Source organism: Nomia melanderi, chromosome 2 (assembly GCF_051020985.1).
Source record: "Nomia melanderi isolate GNS246 chromosome 2, iyNomMela1, whole genome shotgun sequence".
Taxonomy (NCBI): Eukaryota; Metazoa; Arthropoda; class Insecta; order Hymenoptera; family Halictidae; genus Nomia; species Nomia melanderi.
This window is the reverse complement of record NC_135000.1, coordinates 3,344,148-3,369,738: the sequence shown is the minus strand read 5'-3', so window position 1 is coordinate 3,369,738 and position 25,591 is coordinate 3,344,148. Positions and strand designations below refer to the sequence as shown.

General features: G+C 42.1%; 1 protein-coding gene across 5 annotated transcripts in view; it reads left to right on the top strand.

The window, feature by feature from the left end:
* The first annotated feature begins 258 nt into the window (after positions 1-258).
* The window catches only part of upSET (SET domain-containing protein upSET), a 30,994-nt gene continuing 5,661 nt past the window's right edge, over positions 259-25,591 (top strand). For 2 of the 5 annotated variants that reach the window (XM_031974031.2, XM_031974030.2), the window contains exons 1-10: positions 259-523; positions 17,718-20,226; positions 20,303-20,393; positions 20,480-20,633; positions 20,702-20,846; positions 20,929-20,976; positions 21,059-21,725; positions 21,829-22,307; positions 22,432-23,908; positions 23,992-25,503. In XM_031974031.2, coding sequence (XP_031829891.2) covers positions 18,026-20,226; positions 20,303-20,393; positions 20,480-20,633; positions 20,702-20,846; positions 20,929-20,976; positions 21,059-21,725; positions 21,829-22,307; positions 22,432-23,908; positions 23,992-25,503 — 6,774 coding nt within the window. In that variant the 5' untranslated portion in view covers positions 259-523; positions 17,718-18,025. Of the gene's footprint in view, positions 524-17,717; positions 20,227-20,302; positions 20,403-20,479; positions 20,634-20,701; positions 20,847-20,928; positions 20,977-21,058; positions 21,726-21,828; positions 22,308-22,431; positions 23,909-23,991; positions 25,504-25,591 lie in introns of all 5 variants that reach the window. The other 3 variants (XM_031974029.2, XM_031974028.2, XM_076364982.1) reach the window with 2 other exon arrangements.

The following is a 25,591-nucleotide window of genomic DNA, read 5'->3' as shown; positions in this document are numbered from 1 at the left end:
TCACGTCAACTATCGGCAGAACTGAACACTAATGCGTCGCAAATTAATCACGCATAAAATTAGTCTGTCGCCATTCTCCGCGATAATGAGGCTCGAGAATAATTTACAGCGACCCTGAAGGCGAATTTGTCTTTAAAGAATCACTCGTAATAAGAAATTCGCGTGGAACGAGCGTGAACGTTTTCGAAAAATCAAAAATGGCGGGTCGACAACAGCGCCGGAAGCTATCTGGGTTCGAGGCTTGATCGCTCGCGAGTCCGTGGATGTGAACCTTTGTTTTGTACAGAAGAATGGCTGCCATCTTTAGTTTTCGATGGATGTTTTCCGAAGAGATCGTGAATTCTCGTATTTATCGCGGTATTTAATCACGTAAGAAAATCTCGAACAGTGAAATAACGTTGTCCGCGATGTAAAGAGTGTTCTACTGTTCGTTATTCAAGCTGCCCTGGTGTCAGTTCCGTTGAAAAATGCTTGTGTTTACATCCAAGTTTAAAGTCAGCCTCTGTATTCCTGTCATATTAAGGTAAGCAATGCATTTTCACGGGATTTTACCGAACGAAACGCTCGAGGATCGTGATCTCGTCTAACAACCATGAAAACTCACGCGAACGACCGTTGGAAACATAATTGCAACAGAACATTCTGTTCATATTATGAATCGTTTGTGACGTTCAAACGATCTCGTACCCTATGTTTTTCTGGGTGAATTGTCATCGAAAATGGGCATTAATTGTTATTTCGGGACGGTCTCAGTGATCTCGTTGACATTAATACCGCGGCGAGACTTCGTGTCGTGTTTCACTTAACCAAAAAAAAAATTTTCGACCGCTTCGAATATGATCGATCATTCGGTGTTTGAGATTGGTTTCGTTTTCAATTGAGTTCATCGTTGTTGTTGTTGTTACGATTCTCGAAACGAAAACGAATGTTTGGAAGACAGATCTGTTGGTGCAATTTTCGTGTGCGAATGGTGGCAACAATGGCTGGTAAAATGGTGAGTGAGTACAGGTCAACCACATCATACACATACCACTTTACCTGCAGAATTTACATAGTTGTTAACTTCCAGTCTGTCTTTAAATGTTCTTTATCTTAAGCTTGACCAGTTTCTCTTTTCTTTTCTTGGCATTCCTTGTTCGTTGACCCTGGTGTCAATAGATTTCCATACGTGTCGATAGAACAGCTTGTGTCACTTTTATTTATATTCATTGTACTTGGACAAGTGACTTCCAGTTCTATTTATTTCTGTGCATGTAATGTTCTAGTACGTATCGTATGTACTAGAACATTAATGTTTGCACAGGAAGTTTACAATGTATGAATTATGAACAGATGTGGCCATGTCCACAGTCGCTTCATTTTGCCATCATATATAGCAAAGACTATAACTATATTTTACGACTACATTGTTTATTAGATATCTTTACGACTGCTGTTTCCCATTAAAGTATCTTAACTATTGGCTATGAGAGATATTGATAAGAGCTTAGGTGTTTTGAGTAAGATACCAAACATACTTTTGAAGTACCTCTAACAAGAGCTGATATATCTACGATTAACTTATAAACAGTCTATATTTTAAAAAACTGATCGAAGTGTAATTCAATTGATAATTTTAATCTTTTAGGAAAAGCTCGTACAATTCAAATTTTAGAAAACTTTAAAGACATCACATACAAGGTCTCTTTGAACGTAAATTAATCCTCAAAATATTTGAAAATCAACATATTAACAAAATAATAGAGTATGTTTGGTTAATATTGTTTTTTCTTGTGGCAGGTTTTACAGGAATTTATTTAAATTGTGGAATGTGACATTGCTCTAACCAGAGGCACCAAAACGTGCGTTGAAACGCACGAATACATGGAAATCTGTTACAAAAATAATGGAGAGAGTTTAAGTACGTTGAAAATAATTTTACGGGCGGGAATAGAAAAATCTGCTAGGCGGCGCTGGTTTCTTTCCCGAGCCGCCATATTGCTGGCTCTTTTGCTCTTGTTATCTCTCTCGCTCTCTTTCTCTTCGTGTCTTCCCCCCTCCATTTACTTTCGTCAGCCCCTCTCGTTCTCCTTTTTCTTGATCTTTTCGCGATCCCTTCCAATACTACTTGTGTCTCTCCTATTTTCTCTTGCCACCCCCTCTTCCGCGAAACCGCCGCGCGTTCCTTTTTCCTGTCACGCTAAATTCTCCTCTCTGCATGTCTTATACATTGGACGAGAGCAGCTCGCTGCATCCAGAAGATCCCGAATTTATCGATTCTTCGCGTGTACGCTCGTTTTTCGTATTCGCCAGTATTCGTTATTCTCCCCAATACAAAATTCAATGCCCGACCATCGTTAAATAATAATCTCAAAAAATTCAACTGTTTCCTAACCTATTTAATCGTGAGTATCTTATTCCGATAGTGCTTTTCATCGTTTCTCATAGAGAATGAACTAAAAAGTATCATTGACTTAAGACACTCGATATTGCAAAAAATGAACTATTTCGAAAATCATCTGAAAAAAAAATATTAGTCGAATAATTCAGTTTTGAATGGTACCCCCAGACTTCCGGTTCCCGTTATCCGGGAACGAAGAATTTCTGACGCGCTGTTGCTCGAAATCTGATCTAGATAAGGAGATAACCTCGTTATGTCAGACTATCAGCGCCGTTACAGGGAAATCAATGAGAAATCGTGTTACAAATTACGCTCGACGATAATGTTGCAGGAATGCACGGTAAATCGAGGATTAATTATCGGGCGTTCGCCCGGCAAGCGCGATTTCATTGGATCGAATCGTATCGATCCGCGTTAATTCGCTGCGTCACACGCATTACCCACGGATCAGTTAGTGACTAGTTCGACCAACTTGTGGTAAATCTGGTCCTCCGTCAAAGTGTAACGCGTCGCTGTCGAGACGTGTAATTAATTTACCACCGCGGTATTAATGTTAAGGATACCTTGGATATTTAAATAATTCATGGTATCGCATGTACAGGATGTCCCGCTTTTAATTTATCCGCTCGATTATCTCTGTAGCTTGCGGCCGCTTAGTCATACATGTATGTAAATACGTATGCTCCAGTGGTTCTCATTCGACGTTGCTCGATGCTCCTTTGGGAATGGTGTCGAACGTTAGATTTATTCGCGACACTTGATTCCGAGGCTCATAAATGTTCGTCAATCTTTGAATATCGATAAATCTTTCAGTGGACGTCCGGTAGTTACCCGTCGCTCGCCGGATCAAGCCACTTCCATGTAAAGTCGTTCGAAGTGCTTGTTATAAAGTCAAATCTCACTGCTTGTACGGTGGCCAAAGGAGAGGGGAGGTGCAGATACGGGGCTCGTGGGTGGTTGGCGGTAACCAGTGGCGCCGCAACGTATTTTTTCTTCGTTTTGCAAATGCCGATCGATTAATTCCTGTTATCTCGATACAATCGACCCATATACACACACGAATCCAACATAAGAAATCAATTTTTCAATGAATTGAAAAAGGTACGAATATCTAAATCAGAATTGTAGATCACTTACGATCTATCGCTTGATTAATTGTTGATATTTGAAATCATTTTACATTTGTAATATCCTGAAAACAACATTGTCTATATAACAATAAAATGATAGAATAATTTATTATCTGCATATTGTCATCAGTTTAAAAAATTGTATTTAAGCAAGTGGTTCTCAATTTTAGCCGCGGTTAAGGATATTCAATTTATACCGCTTATCCCGGTCGGCTAGAAAATAGGAAATTGGATGGGATCTCTTCCGACTGCTTTAAAAGTTCATACACTCGAAATGTGGTCGGCGGATACGCCTCTGGTTGGTAGCATTTGCCGACACGAGGTGAAATCGTATCGACCGCAAGGGAAGTTTGCGCGGAGTGACGGGCACGCGCGACACACACATAAATGCGCAGTCGATCCACGGGGAACCAGAAGAAAACGGTCGAAAGGCGTGCCGTTTTTTCCAGGACGTAGAACCAACATTCCTGATTAAATTTTCCTTCATTCAATGATGCGAAACTGACGTGCAATTTCACGTAGATCGTGAATTATACATTTTAATCGTTGATTCGATAACTTTCCAACAGGGGTCCACGATCATAACCTCTTAATTAAGGAAAAATGAATTATCTCGTCATTAGTCTCTATCCAAGAACCTTCGACTATCTCCCAATTTGTCTCACCAAAAGAGCGTACTACTCTTTCAGTAAATTATGTCAAACGATGTTTACCCGCCTGCAGCTGTACATTTACTCTGTCGGGCCCACAGCAATTATTTTTTTGCGAGGAGGGACACGGTTGGTTAATTTCGGTAGATTTCACATGAAACTGGGTCAAATCGTTTTACCATTGTCCGTTTTATTAGCTCGCTGGTAAAGGACCGAGGTACTTGGATTTATACGGGTTGCTGATCCAGTCCCTGCGGTATCCATTACCATTGGTCGCTTCTACTGACGTCATCGGGAATGGTCCAATAGGACGATGTCAGTGCGTACGCACGGTCGAGCTGCTGCTGCTGCTGCTGCTGCTGCTGCTGCTGCTGCAACTTGCTTGTAAAGTGGTGGCTAGCCTGTTTCATCGTACCCTTAAATTTGTGTCATCGAAAGATAACTTTATTATCCCATGATCGCCGACTCGATCAAAAATATCTTGGTATCGGGCGTAACTTGTTGACCCGGCCTCGAGCTCATAGATATCTCATTGTCGACTGGCCGTTCTACAAGTACTCGTACCTCTGTTCCCGTTTCGTCTTTTTAGCGGGAATATAAGATGACCGTTTATATGGTATCGTGATCGATTTACCTCGAAGTTGATCATTCCTGTATCGAGTGCAAAACCTCGTATTAAGTTACAGTGGTCGGCTGAAAGCCGCCGGTGGGGGCGGGGGGTCGAGCGGGGAGGAGCATCGAGCAACTAAAGCTGTGCATTGATCGATTAAGGAGCGTGCAAGTTGGAGCTGGCCAAATGATAGGAGAGAGATTATTTTTTACGAAAAAAAATCTCAGGAATTTTCAGTCAATTCGAAATTTTTTATGATAAATTTATTTCTATAAAAATTTGTCGTGGGATTGGTTTTTTCGAAGTTTAACATTGAAGGGAAATACTAATTCTCGCGTTGTTGCTGCGTCGCATAGTAGATGGAGGATCGCAACATTCGAAATTCGAGGTTATGTGTCAGTAAACAGCTTCGGGGGCCGCTAGAGATCGTTCGTGCCCCGAACGTTGACTCTCGGCGCTCCGTTCGTGTCGATTCGGCATCTCATCGGGGAATAGGTTTTCCCGCGAGTTTGGAATAGTTATAAACGGTTAAATATAGAACACCGGCGTGAAATTTGCTGGAAACGCCCGGGACTTTGATCGAAAATCAAATGGCCGCGAGGCAGTCGACGATTTCGCAAGATTTACGCGGCGGCGTACCGATGCATTTCTTCGCGATGACGTCAGACTATATTAATGGTGCCCGTGGTTACTATGGGTACCGATGGATCCGCGATACACACGCTTCTCCATGAATACATAGCCGATATAGTGTGGAAACTTAACGCGGCGTGCCGTTATCTGTCGCGTATCTACGAAACAGCCATTTTTCGAAAAGAGCTCTGAGGTACAGTCGCGGCAGTTACCATTGGCCATCACGATCATTTCAGTTGTTCACTGACTAAATTGACTTGATTGGCTATTAACTTTTTACGTTTAAAATAAATTTCCCTATCACTGAGTTCGTTACACAACAAAAATTCTTGTGGCCATGAAAATGTGTAGTTCCAGTATTACGATTAATGACTTGGCAGTGAATCTTCATACGAATTCAAATTTTTAAATATTAATTAGCAAAACGAAAATTGTTCAGAAACTACTATTTTTGTAGGTAAAGAAGAATGTTAAATTAAAATTTTTATTATTTTGATAGACTATTAACTTTTTACGTTTAAAATAAATTTCCCTATTATTGAGTTCAATACACGACAAAAATTCATGTGGCCATGAAAATGTGTAGTTCCAGTATTAAGATTAATAACTTGGCAGTAAATCTTCATATAAATTGAAATTTTTAAATATTAATTAACCAAACAAAAATTATACAGAAACTATTATTTCTTTAGGTAAAGAAGGGCATTGAATCAAAATTATTATTTCCTTCAGATTGATTGAATAACATTAAGTACAAATTCATAAAGACCTACAATTTACCGATGATATTCGACTACTCCCAATGGGGGCAGCAGCTGTTACAACTGCCACGGTAGATCAGGGCTCTGTCGAAAAGCAAACTACATACGCAATTTTTTTTTTTTTACTTTGTCAACACCCATATGCATAATATATCATTTTTACGCTGCATTCTCTAAGCACACGTACATTTTCTGCATAATCCAGAATATTTGTTATCGTTGTGTCCGAAGTAAAAAAAAGTGAAGAGTGCTTCGTCGCCGGAGACTTTTTTAAGTGTCCTTTTCAAAACAAATTTTTACGATGCCAGGGTTGTGTAATCCTAATCGAACAAAAAAGGAGGTATGTCCTTTGAGCAGAGGGAACCCGGGGAGAATTCGTTAAAAACCGGATCCAAGTTGCAACGAAATGTAATAAAATTTAGTCTGGTCGCGCGAGAGGTGGAGAGAGAGTTGTCGGTTGGAGGGGGCGGCGGGGCCTAGCGGAGAGAAAAAGAAATGAGCGCTTCTTGGTAACCTTGGGTGTAATAGCGGAGGTGCACAATGCTGGATCGCCGTCCTTTGTCCCCCCGTTCTTCCGAGTCACCCACGTAACGCAGCGCCGCGGTCTCTCCGAGCATCGCGGGTAACGAACGTCTCCGTTCCGCCGATATCGATTTATTCGAGCCTGTCATATTTCCTTTTTCCATGTCAAAAACAATATTTGCACCACTTGAAAAGAAAATCGGCACACCATTGAATTTTATCAATATTCCTTTAACAATAATTTGTTACAAAGGAACTGCTACATATAAAACCACAAACAAATATTACAAATTTATTCTTGAAAGATTACATAAAATCATGAACATAATTAAAGGTTAAAAATGTAATTTATTTTTCGAAAATGTATACTATTAAAATTTGCTTTGACAATAATTTATTACAAAGCAAATACTACATATAAAACTATAAACATTACAAATTTATTCTAAAAAAATTACATAAAATCACGAGTATAATTAAAGGTTAAAAATGTAATTTATTTAAAAAAAAAAAACATACTATTCAAATTTACTTAGGACTGAACACATCCCGTTTTTCCCGCTGCTTACCACGGAACAGGAAAGCAGCTACTAGAACCTTATTTACGTAACCGATAATGACAAATATAATTACTTAGTGTAACAGAATCGGTCATCGAAGCAAACGAATTTTCCCCAGGAAAATAGAATGTCTTCCGACTAGCTGAACATGGTTTCAGTCTCCCCTGAAACCGCGGTCGCATTCCTGAGTGACTAATCCACGGAACCGCAGCGCGGAGCTGCCGGCGAACGGGAACAAACCTGTCCGACGGTTGATCCGACTTCTATCTCTGTACCCGGGACGCATCTCTTGTTATCAATCGAGCCGTGCCTTAGAATTCGATTCCTTCTCCCGTTTACGGCGAAAAGAAAGTTTCCAACGGCCGCTTAGTCCCGGGGGGGTTCCCGGAAGCGTCGAGGACGTGTTCGAGTAGTTTGCGGAACGCCGCGGTGGCGTTACACTTCGGCCGCCGCGAAAGTACGAAAATGGATTGCAAAAGTGCGCGTTCACATCCGCAGGCCTGCTCTCGCGACGCTCCCATTCATTTGCATGCCCTATCGAGCTGAGCGGAGTGAGTCCCTCCCTCTTTCTCTCTCTCCCGCGCGCAAAATGAAGAGGTTGTTCTTCGCGTCGCAACAACCATCTCCACGAGTGTCGCTTAACCCTCCCCAGAGGAACGTTTCTGACAATGATTAGGCTGCTTTTAGATAGCCGTTAGAGGAGTCTCTTTGTACCCCCTCTTACGTGTTTTTCGAATGCGTTTCCGAATACGCGTTTGCTCGTGAATAATCCTAACCCTAGGAGTTGTATTTTTCTTTCATTACCGTTTGTTTCCTCGTGGACATTAATCTTAATTGTTAACTAGAACTACCGAGCATTTAATGATTAACATTTAATGATCTTTATAAAAATTGTAATAATAAATTATTTTTAGTTTCTTCAGGCTCTCGTTATAGTGTTCAAGTGAAACTATTTGATTCCAAGATCATTTCGAATATTCAACGCTTTTAAGATGTCAATAATTGCGAAACAAATGAATCGAAACCAGTCATCTTGACTGGCACGGTAGTTCTAGTGTTAACCCTTAGCACTCCAGATAGTTTTATAATCTATCAGCAACTGCAACTGATTTTTATAGTATCCCTAGCGAAAATGAAAAATGCTATAACATCTCTTCGATTTTTAATTTTCCTTCTCGGTACAAAATTTGGATGTGTGGACAATCTAATAATTTTAGTTTCTTTAAGATTCAGTAAAATATTTAATATTATAACTGGTGCAATACCGGAGCCCACGGAGTCCAAAGGGTTAATCGTCATAGTGCATTGAAAAACTAAATAACCGCGAGGAAACGAAAACGAGGGAAATGGTAGCAACGAGATCTGATCGCGGTGGAAAAAGTTTCGCACGGTGGCATCGGATTCTACCCAATGCACACAGCATTGTCTCGCATCTTGGTTCACTTCCACCGGCGTTTCTCGTTCACTTCTCGCTTGCCGTCCGCCCCCCTCCGCCTCCTCGCCCCTTTGTACCGCCCCTCGCCCCACCCCGCGACGCCCGATCACGAGCAAGCGTGGCGAAGACGGCACACGAACGAAGAGAAAGGACAGCGAGATACCGGTTATTGGCGGGGACTGGCATATTTCACCGAGTGTCCGGCAATCAGGCCTTTGTATACGGCTTACTGCATGATGTACGCTCGTGCTGTGCCTCCTCGCCGTGGAAGCGTGTGCTCTCCCCGTGTATGCACGCGAGAGGGACAGACGGATCGGCAGAGGAGAAGATAAACTTCGCGGTGGGCGGGGTGGCGGGTGGCTATGGGTGGGCGGGGAAGGGATGTTCATACGGTTATTCAACGGCGTAGAACTAGTCGCGGGTACGGTTAGTATTCCTATCGGTAGGATACACCGTATCGGTGTTCACGTTACAGTTCTATTCTTTCTTTTATTTCTGTAATTGCAGCTGTAATGTCGGGGCACAGCGCCGGGCGTACATTGTTCTACGCCGGATAGAACGAGTGTAGCTCCCCGGGGCGAAAATTAGGAGAAACCCTGGGTAAAAGAATTCTACGATGTTCAGTTGTAAAGGGCTTTCTTGAATTCCTTTTCATTTGAAAATTATCGATAATTCGTCCCGCAGCTGTTGTTTTCGGTCGCTTTCTTTTTGTTATTGATTTCCGCGAGCGGTACGGAAACGATGGCCGAGCATGCGAGAGAGATCGATATTGCGTGCGCGGGTCGTTACACTAGAATTTCGTAGCTCCGTACGCGGATAAGATCGCGCGTGTTCGGCGTCCATGGTGGGATCAGCCTAGCCCGATGATGTTTATGCCGGATAGTATTGGGACTGTGTAACGTCCTAGATTGACGCGCAATTTCCGCGTCTCTGTGTATGTACTGCCATTTAAGCTCCCCCCTACCGTCACGCCTCCCTCCGCCCCCTCCCGTCATCCCCGCCGTTGCGCGCAGTTACATTTAGCAAGGGAAACGGATGACCAATGCAACTGATACAGTCGCCAGGTTCAACAATTACTTCAACGGAAGTTGAACTTGGTTGTGTATAAAAAATATGATTTTCAATGGGACAATTGTTGAACGTTTTGATGTTTAAACGAAAGTTATTGGGAACGAAGTTCGTGTCAGCAGGATACAATATGGTGGCACAGATGAGTTTCTGATACGTAGGTGCTACATTTAATCGCGGGTCAAAAATGACCCAGCCTCGTGGTTTCTTTGGGGCTAGATGATTCGAATGTTAGTGAGGTTAGGGCATTCTTTTCGATCAGTATAGATGATTAGAGCGGATTCGGTGTTCGTTACATTCGCGCTGGTTATTGCCAGTGAGTTGGCTATACGGCAATAGACTGCGCAGTTAGGCTGCGCACTAGCTGGTAGCGAGAGCAACACCATTTCCATGTAACGTCTACGGTAGCCCTGTGGCGAACGGGTCAGAGGAAACGTCAGTTGGCTCGTATATGATGCCTGCTGACAATTAGCGATCGGATCGATACAGATACTGTCAATGACATTCAAATTCGATGGGAAAGCACTTTATACAGGGTACCAAAAAGTATTTTGGATACTCATTGTCACTGTTAAGCTTAAATTCAATATAAACGACAAGATTCATCCTATTTAGATATCAATATTATTCTGATCATTGACAATAGCCGTTTGATAATATCAACCACAACATGGTACATTTCAAGAAACCGATAAAATTATATAATATTACAACAATATAATACAAATCTTATTAAACTATTATTCCAAACCATACGTCAAAATCAGAAGAAATTTTTCTTTCAAAAACCATTGCCATCGGTTGCTTCCAAACTATCAATTAAATTCCAACGTTTAAATATTTCCTTTAAAAGCGAAAGTCTTCGGTAAGAGATTTCGTATCAGTTGGCTCAACTGCTAGTTCTATCGGTACGGTGTTTAATCATCTCGCCGAATCGTAATTTTTACTTCGCGCTATCGATCAATAAACATCCATCGATAGAAGTGACGGTGTATGACGTTGGAAACGGTGGCGGGCGGGGGTGGCTGCAGCGTTGTACGATAATCGTTCGGGAATAATTTTGGTTCGCGTCGAATCAATGCGAGGGTCGAGGTACGCCAAGTAGGTCGCCACAAATCCCATTGCTGCCAACGCGACAAACCGGGCTGCAACGTTGCACACTCGCGCGTTCTACTCCGCGCGAGCTCGCCGCGCGGACGCTCGTTAATTTTCGCGCGGCGTGGGGGAAGATCCGCGACAAACTTCGGCTAAGACTCGGTTACATCGCGACAGCTGCTCCGGTGGAAGCGTCTACTAAATCACGATGCCTTTTACACTAGGAATGTCACGTATATACGTGTACACACATCCACGTACCGCTGCGCACATTTTTTCCCTTTCACAGAAACGAGGTCCGTTGTATAGTTTCACCGTGTACTTTTTTTTCTGTGTTTCGAGCGCGCGTAAAATACTGACGCGCTTGCGTCGAGCCCGACCTCTGACCTTTCTCCATGCAACACTGTTCGATCATGTTGCACGGAGTGACCCGAAACGCAGAGTCTCTCAATGAAATTTTTCTTTCGTGATAATGTTTTTACAAAATTCTGTTATAGACAATATTTTTGTTATATTCTGTGAACACTGTTCGATCGTGTTGCACGGAGTGACTAGAAACAGAGTCTCTCAACGAAATTTTTCTTTGGTGATATAATGTTTTTACAAAATTCTGTTATAGAAAATATTTTTGTTATATTTTGTGATGTTTGATGTATGTCGCAATCTAGTTATCCTGGGGAGGTATCGTGAGGGACCATTTTTTGACGCGAAAAAAGATAAATCGTGATTGGCGTGGAAATGCGTCGCGCATGTGTGACGTCACCGATCAACGAATTTTAGGAGTTTCATGAAAATGTATCGTCGTGCATTTATCGGTTGGTTAACGATGCTATACGTAACCGTTGCAACGAGGTTAAATTTAGCCGCGGGAGTATAGTTTTGTTTCTGTTATAAGATCTACGCTTGCCTTTGCTTTGGCAGTTTTCCTGATTTCTCACCATCTGAAATAATATACTTCGCTCGTGCGGGGGTTCTCAACTTGTTTGATTAGGGATTCACGTTTCCTGGAAAATTGTACGTGCAGATTCGATCGGTCTCGAACTTTCGCGTCTGCCTTTCTCGGGAGAATCATTTCAGAATGAACGTAAACGGGACAAGAATCGAAAGTTAAATTTTATAAGTATTGGAATATCATTTATTAATAATATACATTACAATTTATATCCTCTTTTATGTAATATTATTTTATGTAATATTTTATATTATGTTTTAGAGATAGTTTTTCGTATATTCAGCCTTTGACCCTTTGTGGACGAATGTCGGCACTTTGCTGAGGTCAAATTTCCATTTTGGAATACCACGTTGCGAACAAATGATTTAACTATTCGAACAGCAAGAAATCAGTTCATAGTTTCCTTATTCTCTATAATTTAACACTAGAACTACCAGATGGGTCAGAATGACCCATTTCTAAATTCTCCTTTTACAATTATTGGAAAAAGTAGATTCTTCTGTAAAAAATTTTTAAAGAAACTGCTTTAGTAATGCGAAAACTAAGTTTGACTGATCGAAGTCTCGATAGATGCACTCGTAGGGTTTCTATAGAAAAATTTTGAAAAATCAACTTGACTGCTAGTGTTAACCCTTTGCACTCAGAAGTTTTTCACTAGAAATATTTTAACAATTTCTGATGATATAAAGACGATATTTTGTGAAACTAACTCGAAGAGAAATCATACGTACATTAAGGAACAAAGCCGTTTTATTTCAATATTTCCCAAATTGATGCGTTATACAAGGTAGAATATTAAATATCAAATTTCATAGTTTTAATTATGAAATCAGGTGGTGAGACAGGGTCACCTCTCGAGTGCAAAGTGTTAAGCATTCAGTGTTTAATTTAGCAGAATCTGCAAATGGTTTTGTATATTTTTCAACAATCTTCGTCCGCAAAGGGTTAATTCAAGGGAATAGGCAGGATTGATTTTCGCGACGTTCGCCCAGTTTTAACCCCGACGGCTCAGCCGCCGACCGAGAGCATAACCTGGGCTAACAAATGTCTGCGTAGCCTTTCATCCGCGCGTTCACCGCAGGGAATCCCTGCCATTGGCGTTTTGACCGTGCCGATAACGTTGTTACGCTGCAACCGGTCACGTGACTCTGCTACAATTGTGCAACGTACCGACAGCTTTTCTCCTCGCGACAAATTGACAATTAAGGTTGTTCAATTCGATTGGGGGTGCAAGTCGGATGATTATCGACACGTGCGACTGGTCGATAAGTGACCAACCGATGCGAACGCCTTAGGAAGATACCTTCTCACCGTACTAAATCATTTATTTTAACACTAGAACTACCAGCTGGCTCAAAATGACCAATTCCTAATTTCTTCTTTTATCATTATTACAAAGGCACAGACACTTCTTTAACTAATGATTAATGAATTTGATTTAGTAATACCGAAACTGAAATATAAATCAATTGAAATCTTAACGAATTCACGCTTTTAGCATTTACAAAGAAATTTTAAAAGGACGGTTTAAATAGTTCTAATGTTAATAAAGTGGGAGATAATATTCGTGTGATACTTTTCTCACATTTCTCGCATTAAATTTATAAAGAGAACATAATGAGTAAGTAAAATGAGCGGATAGAGATATTGGGAAATCCTGAGGATTCTACAACGTTAATGTCTTATCTGCGAAAGACTGTATCGATCATAGAAAGTCATGTGGCTATAATTGTCGATATCACGTTCAACTGAGTATCGTAGTTGCATAAGTAAAATTACTATAATTTTAAGGAAATGGCGCGAGAAAATAGTCGGTAAACGATGGGACTCAATAGTCAGCGATAACGAACCTATTAGCATCAGTAATAAATTCACCTCGCACTTTTATGTGCTTCAGTACATAATCCAGAGCGATTAATTTTTATCTTACCGATAATAAGTTATGTCCGTGACAGTGCACCGGGATATCTTGAGCAATAGTATCGTATGTTTTCTTCTGTCCATTTTAACCGAATGATCGGTAAGTCAGAATGCGAAGAAAATGAAATTTTAATCAATGTGTTATTTATTAATAGTACATATTTTTATCGTTGCCATGCAACTGCCGTTGACGATAATAATAATATTAAATGTATTTTCGAAACTTTTATTCATGTGAAATGCTTCGATTCTCGATGCAATGCATTCAACGAAAGTGCACTGTGCTGACAATCGCGGCTGAGAAGGTGACGCGCGCATCAAGCTGCATCCTTTTCACACGCTGGTCACGTGATCGCGACGTTCGTGATTTTCGCAGTAGAAAATCTTGGAGAAAAAACGATCCGAGAAGATCGTGCTCCCCTGAATACGCGTCCGCGGTATAGTCGGGTCTAGTAAGATGTCACAGTCGAGGTTGCGAAACATGAACAGCGATTGTACTCGAAGTTATCGCGCGGGAGCAAGAGACACGCTCGGCAAGACAATAAAGTCATTATACAGAACACAACCTTGGATCGTAATTTATCGTTAGTTGACCGTCTCATTTGCATCTATGTCTTTCTTTTGAAACAGTTGCGTACAATACGAGAAATTGGTGTTTGCCTGATCTTTTGTATCGATGATGAAGCTAGGCATAACCTACAATCTAAGTGTCCTCGGTTCAAGCTGTTTGTAAAGAAAAATGAATATAACGAGATCCTGTTTCCGGCGTTGAAATGTATTTATATGTAAATATTGCATAGTAAAATACATTAGAAAATCGTAATCGAGAAGTTGTAAATATTTTGTTTTAATAAAAGTTATCTACGGAGTAGTCTAGGTTTCAATAGTTACCGACAGAGTTTTGTACAAGAGAATATTTTCTAGTGAATTTATCTACATTTCAATGGATGTTCAATTATGGACGATTTCAATTTGTGGATATTTTTAATTCCTGTATGCTTCGCGAAATTTGTATAAAATAGCAGTTACCATCTTAACAGAACATGACAGTGAACAATTAGTTCCCTTTGTGGAATACGCGCGGCGACACTGAACTGTGAGGCCAGAAATAAGTTGCTGAACGTCGGAAAAGTAATAGTTGATATGTCATATCTTCTATTGCATTCGTTAAATAATTCATGAGACATTATCGTAGAAATGATGCTACGTCAGACTATGCGAAGTTTATCGGCGATTTATGATGACTTGATTTGACATTGATACGTGACATACATAAATGCAATAGATTCTTCGATTCGGTTGTGCAATATCAAACAAATTAAACTTTTGCGACTGTTGCCTCTCTTCGCATTCTATCTAAATGTGATTAAGATTATAAGCTTCAGATAACTATAGTATTTTTACGTTTAACCCCTTGTCCTACAACGAGCGAGACTCGCGCTGAAGATTTTCAACATGATTCAACAAATATATATATATATATTACTCAGTTCATTCGAATTCAAAGTAAATATTGTTCTTCTGTAATCAACTATTATACATAAAAGGAAATATAGGCATAACATATGCTTAGAATTTTTCTCTTTTTCCAATAAATTATTAATGACAAAGTAGCCGTATCGATCAGAGTTGAGAAAGAAATCATAAGCCAAGGGGCTAGCACGTTGACTGCTACGAGAATTTCGAGCGTTTCGTTGTAGTAAGATTTATTCCTTTATAATACAGGAAGATAGTATTAGGAATAATTATTAATGTTTTGTAATTGTATGTAAATTTTATTGTAATTGTTTTCAAGCAATTTGGAAGCTCTGGTCACCGGTGACCACCATGGCAGTCAACGTGTTAATCGTTGTTTGATCCAGACACATCGATGGTTCATAAGTTTCCTGTACCTAGGTCTAGCTAGATGGACCCATTCATCATTCAGCATACATTAATTTCGTAGTAATAATGTTCTAATAACAATTTTCGTTGCTATAATCAATCTTCATTATTGCACGTTTCTAAATCCCGTCAGACTGTTTATATTTACGCAGTTCTATCCAATTTACACGAGGATATTGATAATATTAATTGATCAGGAGCGCTCTACGCACTAAGAGGTGGCAAATCGCTCGCGCGTAGCACACTTGGCGCGAATCCAGCTGCACGTGCGCACTTGACACTACTTGATGTCTATTACGCAGCGCGTGTGATGGTCTTAAAAAAAATTCTCTTTAAAAACGAAACGTAACGTGGTCTGGAACTGCTCGTTTCCGTTTTCTAACGATTAATCATTGGAGAAACGAGTTAATTTGTTGACCATATTTAACGTTCCTTTTAATGACTACATTTTCTCGTTTAAATAATAATTTCTGCATTTTCTAGTGTTACAATCCTTGCCTCGCCATGAACTATATCGTATTCATATTTATTATAATAAAACCAGCGGTAGATTTCATTCAGTTTCCAATTATGATTATAAATTAGATTACAAAATAATTTTTGAATACGTTGTGTACCAATCAGTTATCAAAGAATGATTAACCAGAAATTAATATCTTAACACTAGAACTACCAGCTGGGTCAAAATGACTCATTCCTCGCTTATTCTTTCATAATAATTGAAAGCATGTGAATGCTTCTTCAAGAAATGATTAAAATAGTTGATTTGTTAATATACAAATTAAAATACAACTTAACTGACATCTTAATCAACCCACTTCTATGGTTTCTATATAAGAATGTTTAAAAATCAGTTCAACTACTCGGTTGTACTAGCGTTAAGTCTGTATTATTGGAGTTACCGTCAGTTCGTAGTGAACAAGATGGCCGCTAGGTGGTAGCAAGTCGTCGTTTGACGGTGCAAGAACAGGAAAATATGAAATGCGTTAAGAGAATTATGTGAATGCGATAGATACCCGAGGACAAATCGATGTTGTCTTCGCGGTATTAGTTAAGACGTAATTTATTAAGCTGCGATTAGCTGGTAACCCAATCTGCGTTTAATCCGAATCGATGTTATCGCTCGAACTGGTTCACTGACGAGGATATTCATTGCTGAGAGCGCACAGAAATTATCGTTTCGATCTGCCTTCCTCCTTCTTCGATCCACGGTCATTTTTCCAACACCATTACAGGTTTTACGGTTTAGGATATGCAATTAAATATTGGAAATACTTTTGTTCTTATTTCGCGAATCGGTTCGACGGATGATCGTCGAGCAGCAGGTGGATCGCCGTTGGATAATCGTTTGTCCTTTCGAGCCCAATAGGAAGAAACGTTCTTCTGGATCAATAGCAGTGTACATATATTGCACTGCCACGCCATGGCCACTGAATAGTTAATGCTTAATGCAGGTTGGGCAACGTTGGTAGCATGATGTTAACCGTCCAACCAACTAGGACGAGTTAAGTTTTTAGTTCGATTCCATTCAATCTTGTAATCATTTTTTATTTTTTATTTGGGTTAGGAGATTTTCTGAAAAAGTATCTGTAATATTTTCAGTGATAATAATTATAATAAATTATCTTTTAACGATAATAATTTTTTATATATCGTCATGTAACTGTTCTGTACGTGTACGTATATTAAAATATAGGCAAAAATATTCAGATCTTATTTCCGATACATACACAGGCACATAAGGGTACAAATAAATGTATGCGAGATGACGAAGAATTTTTAACCCTTTGCACTTGAGAGATGTCAGTCACCATACGATTTGATATAACAAAATCATAAAGTCTTACATATAATATTAAGCTTTTTATAATCCATGAATATGTGAGATATTGAAATAATAATTTTTTTTCTTAACTTATGTATATCCCGTCATTCAATTCGTTTTAAAGGATTTCGTCTATAATTCATTGGAAACTGTTGAATATTTCTAGTGAAAGATTTCCGAGCGCAAAGGGTTAATTAGACTGAAAATGATAAAAACAATGAAACTACTGTTAAATATGCTAGGTGAAATTGAAACAGTTAAACTGACCAGCTATTTCATCCGTCTGTTGCAGCCTATGGTTCAGGATCCTCAAATAGCGGAATCGAAGAGCGCGGTACACGGCGAAGCTGTTGGCTGAGGATAGCCATTCGATCCTAACTCGCACGGGTTTCCAGTTGGCGTGATCGAAAGGCCTCCAAAACGTCGACCCCGTCGGTAATCAAGTTATCGGGGGGTGGAACAGGTGGGGGTGGGGAGCAATTGTCCCCAGGGTCTGGCCCACCTCCCCCGGTGTCCCCAGCCGATCGTACCGATGCCAGCGAGAATGATGGCGTCACATCGAAATGCGTCGACAACTTTCCGCAGACCGCTGAAACCACCATGAGCTTCGTTCTACAGCTGGGCACAGTAGAAACGCCTGTGGAGAAAAAGAACGGTAGTCAACCAGCCACTACCTTGCTTGGCCAGGAAACGCCGAACCAGGTAGTGGTTGGTACCGACGATGCTGGAAAATCTCAGATCATTCAGTGTTTGGAGGCCACATCGGAAATCCCAACTGGCCACGTGATATCCTTCACCACAGTTAAATCAGTGAACGTCACTTATCCGGTAGCGAAAGCTGCCAGAGAGGTACAGAGGCTCGCAGGCTCCCAAACGAACACCACCCAGGTATTAACTACCCGTGTGATTTCGCAAAAGTTGCCATCCACCAGCCATCAAACACTGAACACTACGGCTCACGTGACTCACGTGCCGGTAAACTCGCAGTCCTTATCATCAGCGGGCAATGGAGTAACGCATGTGTACCCTTTGCAGTATGCGTCCTCTGTGCAGAATAAACAACAACATGGTAGGAGTCAGGTAGTTGATGGTAAGCAGCAACAACAGCTGACAGGGACCAGTGTGTCTGGGTTACAAGGCAATGTGCATCAGAAGACCCAGCAACAGGTCCCTGCACAGCAACTGGTTACCAGTAATGCGGTAAAGGCAATCAGCACAGCCACCTCAGTGCCAAATATTCAAAGGATACACGTTAAAGCGCAGAATCTCGTTGGCCAGTCTCAAACCGTTAATTTGCAGAAAGTGAAGACAGTGAACGCCACTCAGGCTGTTGCTGTGCAGAGGAATTCTTTGCCTAGGATACAAACGGTGCAAAAGGGACAGACTGTGTCCATGCCAGCCACAACAAATCAGTTCACAGTGAACCAGGTAGTAAACAACTCCACTGTACAAAGAGGCCAACAGCAGGGAAGTAATGCGAATCTCCAAAAAGCACAAGCAAATGCCAGTAACACACAAAAAGTGGCGCAGCATGTTTACAACAGTCAGAAAGTATCAGCCCAGATACTAGCCAGCCATCCAAATCATAAAGCACAACAGGTAACTGGTAATCAGCAAGCAGGGTTACAGAAGTTGCAGGGTCAACAACAGAAGAACCTGACCATTCCCAGGCAGCAGCAGCCAAGCACTGTGAATAATGTACAAAAATCTAGCAATTCTGTAGCTGGTATACAGAAGGCGCAAATGCTAGGACAAGTGCAGGGTCAGCAGCAGCCAGTGCAGGTTCAGAAACATGTGCAACAGGTTCAGTCCTCTCAGAGAACTTCTCACTCAACTGGACAACAAAAGTCTCCAACAGTGGCAGCAGTCAATTCCAATAGAGTGCAATCGTTAACGAATGTATGTAAGAGTAATAGTGTCCCCAATATCACCAAGATGCAGCAGAACGCAAACCTGCTGACTGTGAGCAAACAACAGCAGGTGATATCGCAGCCACAGCCGCAACAAGTACACGTGCAGTCTTCGCCTCAGCTGCAGCAGCAACTGCTTCAGCAAACCTCTCAATCTCAACAGCAACAGATCACTAACAAGCAACAGCAAGGAAACTTGAATCAACAGGTACAGAGGAGTCACAGTATTACAAACGTGCATCAAAAGGTTACAGCCATCGCTACTATGCCAAATAATCAACGCACTCAGGTAGTGAATTCCAAGGTACAACAGCAACAACAGATGGTGATGAGAGTGGGTGTACCAAAAAATCAGGCGCAGTGTTTACAGCAAGGGAGTTTGAAGAACGTGCCGCAGAAAGTAGTGAATGCTGTTAAAACATCAAATACCCCACAAAATGCGATTCAGCAACCGTTGCAAAGGAATGCCAATTCTCAACCTGTGAAAATCATCCAGCAGCAACAGAACGTGATAGGCCCACAGAACGCCCAGAAGCAACCTGGATGCATTAAAACCATACCGCCTCAGAAATCCGCGCAGAGAAACCATCAGCAAAAAGTGACTGGTATCAAGACCTCGTTAAATACAAACGTGACGGCAGTAAAGGGTCAAGGGCCTAGCACTGCAGTCCCCCAAAAGACGAGTATCAAAACACTGCTCCCTCAACAATCCGTTACACCCAATATGTTGATGCACAAGAACCAGCCAATCAAGATACAACAGCAAACCATCCAGCAGAAACAGCTTGTCATGACATCTCAATTTCCTCAGCAAGTCCGGCAGCAGTCCGGTCAAATAAAAACCTTGCTACCAGTAACCAGTACCGAACCTCGCAAAGACGTCGAGAACAAGTTAGTATTGTGGAACGCATTACGATAAATTCCTTCAATAACTTGCGGGATAATTGACCTGTTATCTTATCCTTAGAATCGAACCCGAATCGTGTGTACCTGAAGAAGATGATCATCAAGAAGCAGCACCTAAATCTCCAGTTAGAAGAATGCCTCATCCCTACGAGGTAACCTATGTACTGTACTGTCCCAATGACATGCCAGTTACAGCGGATGTGAACTCGATATGCGAGTGATACATTCTTTGTTACAGTGTTTGCAGTTTGTTCTACAGGATCATAATTACGTGGCGCCGCCACCGCGGTCGCCTTCACCTCCGTCACCACCGCCTCATCCAAAGCAACAGGCCATCAATGGTGCTGGAAGTTCTGCAGCAACTTCTCAGCACCCCTATATGTATGGACAAGGTATACATAAATTATAATTGCTTATTGAGGTGTGTCGCAACAGGTGTTCACAGTATCGTTGATTACAGTTGTGAGCGGCAGCAATGTTGAAGACGACGCAGCTAGCGCTATTAGTAGCGAGGCTGGCAGAGAGGCAGAGCCGGAAGGCGAAGAAACCGAAACTGCTCCTGAGGGAGAGGGAGATGACGAAGATAGTGTTACTAGATGTATATGGTAAGTATTATTCATAATTGTTCATCGACCTAATTGAACTAGATTAGAACAGACATTTCAGATGAATTGTATTCTATTTCAGTGATTTCGAACACGACGATGGGTACATGATCTGTTGCGACCGATGTCTGTGAGTACTTCTTACACTGTACTAAGATTTACCATACTCACGCAACGTTTTCCATGTGCATCATGAGAATATATTCCTTCAGGGTGTGGCAACACGTAGATTGCATGGGCATAGATCGTTCTAACATTCCTGACGAGTACCTTTGCGAGATCTGTCGGCCGCGACGAGTAGACAGACAAAGAGCGCGCGCATTACAGATGCGTAAACGCGAGGAATTGTTGAACTCGGATACGTCGTCGGACACATCGTCTACCAGTTCGGCGGACACCGATGTCGGTGTGAATGCGGTCCCGAAGAAACGAACGTTGCCACAGCAACAGCAACCACAGCAGGTCCCCAGGCGAAAGTCTGATCCGCCGTCGCAAGTGAGGCGTCTGAACAACAATAACAATAATAATAATAACGTAGCGAAAAGGCAGAGGAGAGATTCGCATCCGAGACAATCTAGCGCTGTACGTAAGAAAGAGGCAACGAAACGGGGTCCGGGTAAACGTAAACCGAAAAGACGAATGAGTCTCGAAGACAAAGAAGAGGAAACGCAGGACTCATGGAGCTCCTCAAACGTGGCGCCTCTTCGACAGTGGATCGAGCGGTACGAGGAGGCAGTCACGAATCACTATAGTCCAGAATTAAGGGCTAGGATATCCTCTATTAAAGTGAACGGCACGCATAGTGATCTCAGGCAAAGCAACATGAACGTTATCGCCTCTGGAAAATGCCGCCTAAACGTACACAGTAATAACGTTAGGGTAAGTAGACATGCTTTAATGTAATAATTTCTTTAGTAATTTGAATTTAAATAGCAATTGATAATTAAAAAATGATACATTTTTTCTTTTTAATTTTTCGTAGTTTCTGGTGGCAACAATGTACCTACCGCCGAATACACCGGTCGTTGAGCTAAGGGGGAAGTACATGTTGAGTACTCAACATCGACCGTCGCATCCACAAGGAAGGCAACACACGCAAAGGCCGGGCCCTTTCGTATTCTTTTATCGGTTGCCACGTGACGGTACGGAAGTGTGCGTGGATACGAGAACGTATGGGAACGATGCTCGATTCGTGCGGCGTAGTTGTAAGCCTAACGCGGAAGTGAAGCACTGTATAGAGAAAGGAACGTTGCATTTGTATATCGTGACCACCACCGCAATCGAGAAGAATGCCGAGATCACGATCAGACACGAGCAGCACGACCTGTTGCTTTCGCCGAATCCGAACGGGCCTATGGTGCCTATCGTTTGCGCGTGTAACAATCCAAGAGAGTGTCAAATAGCTTCGGTGAACCAGTTGAGTAGAAGAGGAAGTAACGGATCGTTAGCTGAAAATGCCGAGTAAGTATTCTAAACGCTTTCCAAGAGCTTCAAAATATAAGAAAAAAACAAGTTGTTCTTTCTTTCTTATTTTTAATGAATCGAAATGAGATTTTATAATTGAACCTGTTATATTTACTTTCAGTGGTCGTGAAAGGAGACGGAGGGGCAGGCGAAATACGGTGTGTGAGGACAGTGATTCCTCTACAGCAATGCCTAGTACCAGTGTCACGCAACCTACACCACCGCCTGTGACGACACCAGCGGCAGTGTCCCCGGCGCCAGCTAGGAGGACAATTACACCCACCATGACGACTGTGACTCGGCAGACGCCTAAAGAGGAACCACCAGCAACCATTGTACAACAACCACAAACGTCACCAAATTTGACTCAAGTCACAGCTCCGGAAACCAAGAAGGACAAGAAGAAGATGACTAGGGAAGAAAGGAAAATGGAGGCCATTATGAAAGCGTTCGAACGATTGGAGAAGGCGGAGCAAAGGAAGCAAGAGGTTCAGGCCAGGAATGCGCAAAGAAAGGAATCCGGTAGTACGCATAGCGACAACGAGGACAATCCAACCACAACGATAACATCGAAACAGAAACAACAAAGTTCCGAGAGGCCATTGAGACGAAAGAAGAGGAAAGGTAGAACCAGAACTTCGTCCCAGTCGCAAAGCGGTAGTCGGAGATCAAGGCTAAATTCCGCGGATTCAGACGTCTCGTCTGGAGAAGAGAGCAACTCCATGCAGTCACCACCATTGTCGAGTCAGAACCACTCGCAAAGCCGCGACGCACCTTATTCATCCCATTTACATACTCCAGGCAAGAACACGAATGATAATATGAACACGGGATCCGGGCATCAAGGAATACCAACAGCTGCCGGCTTATTGTTGGCTTTAGCGAATTCTAACGCGCCTGGACCTAGTTCTCCTCCACTGCAACAACCAACCCCTGTGAAGAGTCCAACATGCGACAGCGGAGCGAGCAGTAGTTCTCAAAGTTCTACTCCACCTACTCCTCTTTCATCAGCTTGCTTGCTGGTCGCAGCGGCGGTTGGTCCATTAGCACCTGGCTTCAAATTCCCAAAGACTAAGAAGGTCCTAATGAACGAGTGGTTAAAGGAGTCGCCTGATCCACCTCAAGCCAACGTACCTCAAGTGTCCCCATTGCCAGCATTGCCCTCAGCACCTCTCCCCAATTCCATCAATCCGCTTTGCAGGTCGACGGATTTCTCATTGCCCGCAGATTCGTCCGCGGAGTTCCTGAGTCAGAGTTATGCGGCCAAAAGTCTAGCTACTTTGGTACAAGCAGCCAATTCCGTCTCTGGTATTTGCGATTCGCCACCGCAACGCAAACAAGCAATCACTGGTAACACGGTGTGTCCTGTCTCGTCGGGCTCTGCTAAGAAGAGGTGGCTGCGGCAAGCTATTTCTGAGGAGTGTGATTCGCCGAATAGTAGACCGGAAAGTCCGCCAGCCAGTGAGATGGTAGCTCCGCCGAAAAAGAGGCGAATAGCGAGAGAAAGCTTGTCATCAGACAATTACACACCACCCACGACGCCAACTATGCTTCATCCCGAAGCCGTTCCCAATGCTAGATCTCTCTGCCCGACAGAAGTACGTATTATTTTATACAGGCGATATGTATTGCTTTACTTATTTTTACAATATTTTAACTATTAAACTATATTTTTTTTCAGGATGACTATATTGAACACCTTCAGTCACCTATGATGGAACATACAGATGAAAGACATCTAGATTCCATGGAATCCATAAAACAGGAAGAACCTCCGGAAGAGAAGTTGCGACAGAAATTGTGCATTGAGATACCGCCTCAAAATTTTCACATGAAAACTCTGAAGACCGAAGAGACTGTTGAAATCGTGCCGATGGATTCATTGGTGAAAGAAAAGAGTATCGAGCTGAAAGTGGAGCCGAAGGAGGAAGAAATGTACTGCGAGCCTCCAGAGCAGTTAGATTTGAAGCCAATCAAGGAAGAATTACGTTTAGTCAAGAACGAAATAGATTACCAAAGGGACAGGATTAAGAAGGAGCACGTTATTAAACAAGAAGTTGTGGACATGGAGAAAGGCACTGTTGAAATAGTGGATCAAAATGAAGAGGGGGACACGGAGATGGAGGACCTCAGTTCCCCCATCGACGCCATGGAATCCGATGCCATATTGAAGCAGCGAGTGGACGAGATGAGGTTAGAGTTTGGTGGTACCATAAACGAAATAGAGAGTGAAAAGTGTGACGACGAAGACAGAAAGCAAGACAGCATGAGGTGCGAGGTGAAGTCTGACGATAATATGTCCATCGACGAATTCGACGTTGAGGCTCAGATGAAGAAGATCACCGGGGATGATGGGAATGACTACAAGGAGAAGGTAGACACCAGTTCAGAGAAAGACAAAAGTATGGACGGTATAGAGGGTTTGATGGAGAGCTCCAAGGAAGACTCCGAATCTGAGGACAAGGATCTAGAGGACGTGAAATATGAAACGTCGTTCAAATCCTTTAGCATAGATCACGAAGAAAGGATGTTCAAGGAATTTGAAAACAAAGTGGATCAGGAGGACATTATCGAACACGAGATGAAAGACGTAGAACAAACTGAAGAATCTCAAAAGCCGGAACAGCCGTCCGTATTCGTTGCCTCCTCGGAGGAGTCCATATTCGAGTCCACATCGTCCAACATGGACGCGGAGTCCATCGCCGAACCACCTAAGATATTTCATTCCATTCCACCGTTAAGCGAACGTATCCGGAAGAAAACAGAGGCAAGTGCTTCGAAGAGCCAATTGAACTTCGAAGCAGCCATCATTGAATCCACCATCGACATAGAGTCTTCGGATGGGTCCAAAAACGGGGAACAGAAATCCATGTTGTCCACGGCGTTGAGGGAATTGCTGGAAGCGAAGTTGGATGATCTGGCGCCGGAAGAGGTGAAAGAGGAAACGGTTGATGAAAACAGTACCACGTTCATTGAAACGAAATCCGAGACATCCGAGCAGAGTGTAGACGTCCCAGATACATCCCTTAGGACTGTTCCCCAGGAGGTACATATTGAGGAGATTCCGGTTAAAGAGGAAGAAGCTGCTCCACACAAAGAAGTAAAACGACTGAAGGACCCCAGAACAGTTGTTCCCAATAGTATGCCTGCACCTGCATTTAAACCTGATGCAATTCCTCCAGTTAAACGAAAGGTTAGTTTAGTGGTACAATTAAAATAACTTCATTATTCAAATTCTGTTTACAAATATTATTATTGATTCGAACGACCAATAATAATAA